General features: G+C 43.7%; 1 protein-coding gene across 1 annotated transcript in view; it reads left to right on the top strand.

Annotated features, from left to right (window-relative positions):
* Nucleotides 1-9472, top strand: part of LOC140458011 (D-aspartate oxidase-like) — a 36344-nt gene extending 26872 nt beyond the window's left edge. The window contains 1 exon segment of the mRNA XM_072551968.1: nucleotides 8866-9472. Within this exon segment, the coding sequence (XP_072408069.1) occupies nucleotides 8866-9436 (571 nt within the window). The 3' untranslated portion in view covers nucleotides 9437-9472.
* Nucleotides 9473-10815: the final 1343 nt, after the last annotated feature.

The raw sequence follows: 10815 nt of genomic DNA on the forward strand, positions 1-10815 counted from the left end.
CTGTTTGTTTCTGATTTGCAGCATCCACAGTTCTTTTGGGTTTTTTGTTTGCTGTACTACATTGGTCGAGTTTTGATGTTGGATATGAGCTCTGGGAAAACATGCTGCGATGAATAAACAGGCAAACCTGCATGTGGGACACACGTTCATCAACATTGCTGCATTTGCTAAACATAACTAGGCAGAAAACTTTAACTTTCAGATAATCCTCTTTGGGAGATTAAATCTAAAGTGTCTCTGATATTTGTGTAAAGTCATTGCTGTGATGATTTCTCCAATTAATTGAACTTTCTCATGACTTGCTGCATGACATTGATTTCAGCATTCTTTACGGTATGATTATAGTGCTGCAGATGTTCTTTCTAACTCTGCAAGTTATAAAATACATATTGTCCTTAAATCTATGCATGATTTTTCATTTACTTTGATATTTGTTTTTGACCATATGAAACTATGGTTATCTGCAACACAAGGTGAATCTCCCATGCTTGTGTTTCAGATTGAGGGAACCCAAGAACCATGAACTGGAAGCTATACATAGTGCTGTTTAATTTTGTGGTTGAACTAATAATCCAATTAACATTGGCGACATCTGTTAGTAAACACATGAAAGCATATTGGTGAGTCTCCAAAATGTACAGTCAAATTAGGAAAGCTGGTTTGAGAATGATGGAAGGTGAGGATAATTCACATCCCTTTGTCAAAGACTCCTGCTGAGCAGGGCATGACATCAATATCGATTACATTACCATTATAAGCATTATCAAAGAGGTATGACATCTAATTTGTGCTTAAAGCTAGTTGAATGGTTTAAAGGTTTATTCTGAATTATCAGTGCTAGTTTGATGAAAACATGTATATTCTACGTAGCTAAGTGATTTCTCAGCGAACAGTTGTTGGTCAGTCACTGGTCCAGCTGTGTTCTTTAGAAACTGGAAACAGCAGCGTTGTTCCTAGAATAGGAGACTTTTACAGGCCTCCTAATAGTCCTAGAATCGTTGAAGAAAGGATTGCGAAGATGATTCAGGAGAAGAGTGACAGTAATAGGGTGATTGTTATGGGAGACTTTAACTTTCCTGATATTGATTGGGAAAGCTATAGCTCAAGTTCGTTAGATGGGTCAGTGTTTGTGCAATGTGTGCAGGAGAGTTTCCTGACACAATATGTAGATAAGCCAACAAGAGGTGAGGCCATACTGGATTTGGTTCTGGGTAACGAACCAGGCCAGGTATTAGAACTAGAGGTAGGTGAGCACTTTGGGGACAGTGACCACAATTCGGTGATTTTTAGTCTAGTGATGGAGAGGGATAAGTGTGTACTACAGGGCAAGAGTTATAGCTGGGGGCAGGGAAATTATGATGCGTTGAGGCATGACTTAGGATGTGTGGATTGGAAAAGTAGATTCCAAGGCAAGAGCGTAATTGATATGTGGAACTTGTTCAAGGAGCAACTATTGAGTGTCCTTGATAAGTACGTACCTATCAGGCAGGGAGGAAAGGGTCGTGTGAGGGAGCCGTGGTTTAATAAGGAGTTGGAATCCCTTGTTAAATGGAAGAGGGTGGCCTTTGTAAAGATGAGGCGTGAAGGTTCAATAGGAGCGATTGAGAGTTATAAGGTAGCCCGGAAGGACCTGAAGAGAGAGCTAAGAGCAGCAAGGAGGGGACATGAAAGGTCCTTAGTTGGTAGGATTAGGGAAAACCCTAAGGCTTTCTATAGGTATGTTAGGAATAAAAGAATGACTAGGGAAGGAATAGGTCCAATCAAGGATAGTAATGGGAAGTTGCGTGTGGAGGCTGAAGAGATTGGGGAGGCGCTGAATGAATACTTTTCGTCAGTATTCACTCAGGAACAGGACATTGATGTCGATATGAATACTGAGGCACGAATAAGTAGAATGGATGGCTTTGAGATATGTAGAGAAGAGGTGTTGGAAATTCTGGCAAGGGTGAAAATAGTTAAGTCCCCTGGGCCTGATGGCATTTATCCTAGGATTCTCTGGGAAGCAAGGGAGGAGATTGCAGAGCCATTGGCCTTGATTTTTGTGTCCTCTTTGTCGACAGGAGTAGTGCCAGAGGACTGGAGGCTAGCAAACGTGGTTCCCTTGTTCAAGAAGGGGAGTAGGGATAATACTAGTAACTATAGGCCAGTGAGTCTCACTTCTGTTGTGGGCAAAGTCTTAGAGAGAATTGTAAGGGATAGGATTTATGCACATCTGGATAAGAATGATGTGATCAAGGATAGTCAGCATGGTTTTGTGAAGGGCAGGTCGTGCCTCACAAACCTTATTGAATTCTTTGAGAAGGTGACGAAGGAGGTAGATGAGGGGAAAGCGGTAGATGTGGTATATATGGATTTTAGTAAGGCGTTTGATAAGGTCCCCCATGGTAGGCTACTGCAGAAAATACAGAGATATGGCATTGAGGGTGAGTTGGAGGTTTGGATTAGGAATTGGCTCTCTGGAAGAAGACAGAGGGTAGTAGTTGATGGCAAAGGTTCATCTTGGAGTGCCGTCACTAGCGGTGTTCCGCAAGGATCTGTTTTGGGACCATTGCTGTTTGTCATTTTTATAAATGACCTGGAGGAAGGGTTAGAAGGTTGGGTGAGCAAGTTTGCGGATGATACGAAAGTCGGAGGAGTTGTAGACAGTGAGGAAGGATATGGCAGGTTACAGTGGGATATAGAGAAGCTGCAGAGCTGGGCAGAAAGGTGGCAAATGGAGTTCAATGTAGCTAAGTGTGAAGTGATTCACTTTGGTAAGAGTAATAAAAAGATGGATTACTGGGCTAATGGTAGACTACTTGGTAGTGTGGAAGAGCAGAGGGATCTTGGTGTCCATGTACACAGATCTCTGAAAGTTGCCACCCAGGTAAATAGTGCAGTGAAGAAGGCATATGGCGTACTGGCTTTTATTGGTAGAGGAATTGAGTTCCGGAGTCCTGAGGTCATGCTGCAGTTGTATAAGACTCTGGTGCGGCCGCATCTGGAATATTGTGTGCAGTTTTGGTCGCCATACTATAGGAAGGATGTGGAGGCACTGGAACGGGTGCAGAGGAAGTTTACCAGGATGTTGCCTGGTATGGTAGGAAGATCCTATGAGGAAAGGCTGAGGCACTTGGGGTTGTTTTCTTTGGAGAAAAGAAGGTTTAGGGGTGATTTGATAGAGGTGTACAAGATGATTAGGGGGTTAGATAGGGTTGACAGTGAGAACCTTTTTCCACGTATGGAGTCAGCTATTACAAGGGGGCATAGCTTTAAATTAAGGGGGGGTAGATATAGGACTGATGTTAGGGGTAGGTTCTTCACTCAGCGAGTCGTAAGTTCATGGAATGCCCTGCCAGTAGCAGTAGTGGACTCTCCCTCTTTATGGGTATTTAAGCGGGCATTGGATAGGTATATGGAGGATAGTGGGTTAGTGTAGGTTAGGTGGGCTTTGATCGGCGCAACATCGAGGGCCGAAGGGCCTGTACTGCGCTGTATTCTTCTATGTTCTATGTTCTATGTTCTATGTTCTATGGTTACTTTTAAAGTTCTTCGAATATGGAGATTGTTCTCCAGATGTACTTGTAAGCCTAATTTCTTGTGCTGGTGTTTTCCAGATTGTACATTTCCTGTTGTTCACCTCCACTTATCTCTCACTTGTATATCTCCACTGATCTTTCATTTCCAGTCATACGCTTATGTGAAACGTCATTGCTCAATTACTCGCTGGCTACAACCATTTGCCAAATAGATTTATTCAATGGTTTCATCTCAACAGCCTGAAGCTGAGTTTGTTCTAGTCTGCAGTTTGGAATCTGGGTTGAATTGGTGTTCGGGATCTGATAGGAAGAGAAATCAAGGCCACTACTCCATGAGCCACACCATAAATATATAATTCCTACAGTGTGGAAGCACACCATTCAGCCCATCAAGTCCACACTGACCCTCTGAAGACCATCCCACTCAGACCCATCTTATCTCTGCATTTCCCATGGCTAATCCAACTAGCCTGCACATGCCTAGACAGTATGGGTAATTTAGCATGGCCAATTCACCTAACCTGCATATCTTTGGACTGTGGGAGGAAACTGGAGCACCAGAGGAAACCCACACAGATTTGGGGAGACTGTGCAAACTCCACACAGACAGTCACCCGAGGGTGGAATCAAACCCAGGTCCCTAGCTCAGTGAGGCAGCAGTGCTAACCACTGAGCTACCATGCTGCCTATATAAGTTTCTTACTTTTAATACCACAATATTTCATTTGTTTATCTTTATTACTGTCATCTAGAACAAAAGGAACTTTAAATCTTCAGTAAACTCAAGAACAACTCTCTTGTTAAGAACAAACTTATCCTTGAATTAATTGGCAAACTGTGTACCAGCCAGACCTAAGTCATATCCCTCTTAATCCTCACACACTACTCATGAACATACAAACTTATAAAACACACAACACCAGGTTATAGTCCAACTGGTTTAACTGTAAGTACATGCTTGCACTTACAAATAAACCTGTTGGACTATAACCTGGTGTTGCGTGATTCTTAACTTTGTCCACCCTAGTCCAACGCCACCACCTTCACATCATGAATATACAGACAGGACAAGATAGCAAAGCTCTGAAGAGCATGATGAAATTGAAAATATTAGGCGAAAAGCACCCTGTTGGTCAAGAGTCCAGACTGAAAGAGCAGAATGTGTTGACTTCTCTCAATTCCTTCATTTTCCTGTTGACAAGATCAAAGTGATGGAAGATTGTCAGATTGGAGTTCAGATTCCGATGTGAGACAGTTAGAAGGCCTGATTTGTGAAACTTTATCATTTTTTTTCAAGCTAGCTTTTTAACTCCTTTTTTTAAGGAATGTTGTCTTCCTGATGGAGAGAGAGATTTGGAGAGATCATGGAGTAGTGGGGTTTGATTTCTGCCAGTTTTCTACCAACTGCCACTTTTTGTGAAGAGACAGAATTTTTTATTTCTAGCTTGGAGGTCATTCCCCAATTGATAAAATATAATTTACTGGAAGACACAACAAATTCAGTTCAGAGAATGTTGCTAGACACCCTTCAACAAGGGCTCTCTCCAAAACCCAATTTGTCTGTCTGTCAATTATACATCATAACACAATCATGTATCTCTCTTTTAAAGGCCTATTCTCTCAAATTCACTTAATTTTTATATAGAGTCGACCATCCCTAGTTCTTTTTGACCTTTTCATTCTTGAATCCTAGGAAGTCACATGGTAAATCCTCTGCAAACTCTGATCCAAACCTTAAATTTCCCAATTCTCAAAATCCATACACGTAAATGCTTCTAACATGTCTTAAGTATTTCTAGATGTGTCTCATTACAATATAAATGTGACACTTACCACGACAAAGTAAAAAAACCCTTCATTCATTCCTTATACAAGATTTATCCAATTTATTGCTACCTTTTTTAAAATACCCAAACTACTCCAGCATTATTACATTCTTGATGGTGCATCTGAAATGCAGAATGCAAATCTTTTCCACTGATATGAACAATTCTTATATGATAAAGTTGAGTTAACAATGATGATATAGTCTAGCATTTTGACTTTTAGATTTCTCTACAAAGGCCAAAGGATTGTGGTAATTGTAAATTAGTTTCTTTTTCTGATTTTGACAGATGTGAATTTCAAAACATTCGAGACCGAGTAAAATACCCAAGTTTTGTTTCCCACTGAAGGGTATTCCTTTTGATAGTGATTGAGTTTCTTGGAAATGTACCCAACTGGCTTCTTCACATTTAGTTCATCATCTTGTAATGGAAACAGATCCACTTCTAAGTTGCCACTATTAATTCCTGTTGTTAAATGGTTAGTGAAGACACAGGCATTGGTTCATTCATCAGGATCGCCTTCAACTTCTCAAACACAGTTCAGAACTCATTGTCTTTGCCTGTTTTCATAACAGATCTGTTAAAGGTACAGTAGCAGTGCTGAGGTTAAGCACAAATCTTTGAAAGAAGCCACACATCTTCAAAGATCTATGTGGTTTCCTGGTTAAGCTTATGAACAAAGAATTCTATCAATCTCTTTTGTTGTTCTTGGCACTACTTGCCCTTGTCCTACAATGGGTCCCAGGTAAGTTACCCTTGTTTTTGCAAATCACCTCGGCAAAGTTTTATTACCAGGTCAGTTAGCTGAGACTATTTAAATAAACCATCCAGTTCTTTCATATATTCTTCTCAGGCATTCCTGTATATTTGAGCTGAAAATGTGTTGCTGGAAAAGCGTAGCAGGTCAGGCAGCATCCAAGGAACAGGAGAATCGACGTTTCGGGCATGAGCCCTTCTTCAGGAATGAGGAAAGTGTGTCCAGCAGGCTAAGATAAAAGGTAGGGAGGAGGGACTTGGGGGAGGGGCGTTGGAAATGCGATAGGTGGAAGGAGGTCAAGGTGAGGGTGATAGGCTAGAGTGGGGGTGGAGGGGGGGGAGAGGTCAGGAAGAAGATTGCACGTCAAGAAGGCGGTGCTGAGTTCAAGGAATTTGACTGAGGTGAGGGGAGGGGAAATGAGGAAACTGGAGAAATCGGAGTTCATCCCTTGTGGTTGGAGGGTTCCTAGGCGGAAGATGAGGCACTCTTCCTCCAGGCGTCGTGTTGCCATGGTCTGGCGATGGAGGAGGCCAAGGACCTGCATGTTCTTGGAGGAGTGGGAGGGGGAGTTGAAGTGTTGAGCCACGGGGTGGTTGGGTTGGTTGGTCCGGGTGTCCCAGAGGTGTTCTCTGAAACGTTCCGCAAGTAGGCGGCCTGTCTCCCCGATATAGAGGAGGCCACATCGGGTGCAGTGGATGCAGTAAATGATGTGTGTGGAGGTGCAGGTGAACTTGTGGCGGATATTGAAGGATCCCTTGGGGCCTTGGAGGGAAGTAAGGGGGGAGGTGTGGGCGCAAGTTTTGCATTTCTTGCGGTTGCAGGGGAAGGTGCCAGGAGTGGAGGTTGGGTTGGTGGGGGGTGTGGACCTGACGAGGGAGTCACGGAGGGAGTGGTCTTTTCGGAACGCTGATAGGAGAGGGGAGGGAAATATATCCTTGGTGGTGGGGTCCGTTTGGAGGTGGCGGAAATGACGATGGATGATACGATGGGGTGTTATGTGTGGACCAGTGGGGGTTCTGTCCTGGTTTGTTGGAGGGGCAGGGCTCAAGGGCGGAGGAGCGGGAAGTGGAGGAGATGCGGTGGAGGGCATCGTCGATCACGTCTGGGGGGAATTTGCGGTCTTTGAAGAAGGAGGCCATCTGGGTTGTTCGGTATTGGAACTGGTCCTCCTGGGAGCAGATGCGGCGGAGACGAAGGAATTGGGAATTTGGGATGGCGTTTTTACACACTTTCTCCTCCAGCATCTGCAGTCCTCACTTTCTCCTCAAAGATTCCTGTATATTATACCTCATCCAAGTACACAATTATATACACTAGTTACAAATTGGTTCATTCATGTTAGGAATATAGCTGGAGCATTGTTAAACCCGAAAGGCATATCTCAAATTTTTTTTGTGTGCTACAACTCTCTTTAGTTCCTGATATCAATGGGACCAGGGAGTGCCCCTCCAATAAATCAGTCTTGGTGAACAGTGAGACCCTACCAATCTTCTTGTTACAATCGTCTAATTGAGGGTTTGGGTACAAAGCTGTTTTCATCACTGCATTTACTTTGCTGTAATCTGTGCTGAATCTAGGAGGGAAGACAGTGACCTAGTGATATTATTGCTTGTCTATTTATTGAGAGACACCAGTAATGGTCTCAGGTCCTGGCTTTAAAACCCATCATGGCAGATGTTGGAATTTGAATTCAATAAACCCCTGGATTTGTGAGTCTAATGTTGACCATAAAACTGTTGACCTCAGATGGCTGAGGGCGAAAACCCCATCTGGTTCACTAATGTCCTTTCTCAGGGAGGAAATCTACTGTCCTTACCTGATCTGACCGACATGTGACTCCAGACCTGGAGCAATGTGCTTGACTGTCAACTGCTCTCTGGGGTAATTAGGGATGGGTAATAAATGGTGACCCAGCCAGCAATGTCCACATCAGCCAATTAAGCTTTTTGTTAAAATCAGGTTTGGGAACAAATAGCACAGGAGAACTCAGGATAATTTGACTAAGTTCAGTCAAGTGATTTTTCGATCTTTGTTTTCCCCTGAGATTGTTTGTCTGGGATTTGAATGCTGAGATGTTGTTTCATTGCTACTGATTCCATTGGCAATCCACAACCGTGGGTCTTGACACATTTCTTTGGATTCCATAATAATCTGACGAGATTGTTCCAAGCTATTCCTTGATGAGTGTCTAACTGTCTCAGTACTCCAGCTAATCAGATAGTAGCAGGTTTGCTTTGTGATTTTTTTCTGCATCTCTGTTTTATCTCACTCTCACTGTCTCTGTCATCCTCCACTATTCTTTGCCTCTGAGACACTTGCTCCTTATTTTCCTGTCTCCAATGATGCATGTTCATGTGTTTCATCATCGGACAACTGATTCATTTTACTCCCATCTGGAGGATCTGTCATGATGCTTTTGATCATGTTTAGCTGCACTTGGGCTTACCATGACTTCACTTCCTGTTACTAGTCTCCCTTGGTCATGTCTATTCCGTTGTCACAAGAGCAGCAGAAATGGGAATTGATTGGGAAAATACCGGTTACTGCAAAGGGCCAACTGGGTGGAGGAAGAAAGGTTTTGGTGAGGAAATAGCTAAATGACTCTGTCACATGACTGACAACGCCATTCCAGAGAGATCTTAAAGGTGAGGGAGAAAAAACCCGTACTCTCTTTCTTAATCCAATGAACCTATTGATGAATGTCAACCATAGAATTCTCTTTGTATGCACCGTGTATTGATAAAGTTCGAATTGTTAATTCCAGGTTAAAGAATGCAGGTGGCCAGTTACAGACGGGGAAGATCACAGGTTTCTGGGAACTTCATGGAAAGTATGAGATCATTGTGAACTGTTCAGGTATTGGAGCCAGGGCCCTTACTGGGGACATGAACGTTTATCCTGTAAGGGGCCAGATTCATAAAGTTCACGCCCCTTGGCTCAAACACTTTGTCCGTGTAGGCGATGGCACCTCTTACATTTACCCAGGAATCTCCAGCGTTACTTTGGGTGGAACAAGGTAAAAAGATGATTGGCGGATGTCAGTCGACCCCTCGGACAGCGAGGCCATTTTCAAGGCGTGCTGTGCTTTAGAGCCAAGTCTCCAGCGGGCTCGTAAATTATTTGAAGGAGTCGGTCTGAGGCCTGTCCGAGCCGTGCTGAGGCTGGAGAAGGAGAAGCTGGAAGGTGAGGGGAGTCACATGTACTTGGTGCACAATTACGGCCATGGAGTGGCTGGAGTTTCCCTCCATTGGGGAACCGCGAAGGAAGCTGCCCAACTGGTGAAAGATTACTCAACAGAAATAGGCACCAAAAGCCTCACGGGAAACATTGTGTAGCTACAAAAAACAATACTGAATGCTGAGCATTAAGGTTGTCACGAAATTGAAAGTTTAATTGTGGCTAACATTGTGGTTAAAATTTTTTTGTCTCAAATATTTTGATTTAAAATTTAATTGCTATAATTACTGTATCACTCTGCTTCATGCTTATTATTGAAGCTACTATTGTTGAGGTCCAAAAGCCAGCATTGAAACCCTGTCATTGGACTAGTTATCCAGACACCCCCTCAATCCCAGGCAATGTTCAGGGGACACCGGCTCAAATCCTACCACAGCTAATGGTGAAATTTGAATTCAGTAAAAATTCTGAAATAAAGAGTTGACCTGATTCCAACCATGTAACCACAGCTGATTGTCACAACCCAATCTGGTTCACTAATGTTTTTGAGGGAAGGAAATCTGCCGTCCTCACCTGGTCTAGCCTACACGTGACTCCAGACCCACAGCAATGCGGCTTACTCTCAATTGTCCTCTCGGCAATTAGAGATGGACAAGAAATGCTGGCTCATTCGGCAACGCCAACATCCTGTAAATGAATAACAAAAACAACTTCCTAATTTCTGGAATCGTTGTCCTTGTTGCCATGACACCTGCCCATGCAGTCATTGTTCCTGTGATGCCATTACTCATAGGTAAATTTAGATTAGATTACATTACAGTGTGGAAACAGGCCCTTCGGCCCAACAAGTCCACGCCGACCCGTAACCCACCCATACCCCTAACCTAACACTACGGGCAATTTAGCATGGCCAATTCACCTGACCTGCACATCTTTTGGACTGTGGGAGGAAACCAGAGCAAACCCACGCGGACACGGGGAGAATGTGCAAACTCCACACAGTCAGTCACCTGAGGCGGGAATTGAACCCGGGTCTCTGGCGCTGTGAGACAGCAATGCTAGCCACCGTGCCGCCCACAGCTTGTTGATGGATCTCAGAGACTGCTGCTGCATGTATCATTGACAATCTTGTATTACAGAGGCTAAACCTGTTACCTAAGTTAGAGATGCCTGTGCCACGGAGCAGTTGAGTTCAGCCTCTGATGTTAAGCCTGCATCCTGCATTGGGGCAGCCAGTGGCGAAGGGGGTTGGGCAAGGGAAAAGCAACAGCAATGGGCACACTCTCCTTCCAGGTCCAGGGCAGTGGGGATGCACAATGACGATATAAACAGCACCATCTTACTAGTCAAAGTATTGACGGGAGATGCGTTGCTCTGGTTAGGCAGTTAAAATAACCGACACCTTTTTAGATGTTCAGGACAAAGTTATAGTTTTAGATGAACACAGTCGGTAGAAAAGGAGTAGAGAGTCTGGTAAAAACACTGGCCACAAGAATGGTTGATTGGCCCTGATAATTTGAAAAGTAGCAACCTGACA

This window comes from Chiloscyllium punctatum, chromosome 3 (genome assembly GCF_047496795.1).
Source record: "Chiloscyllium punctatum isolate Juve2018m chromosome 3, sChiPun1.3, whole genome shotgun sequence".
Lineage (NCBI taxonomy): Eukaryota > Metazoa > Chordata > Chondrichthyes > Orectolobiformes > Hemiscylliidae > Chiloscyllium > Chiloscyllium punctatum.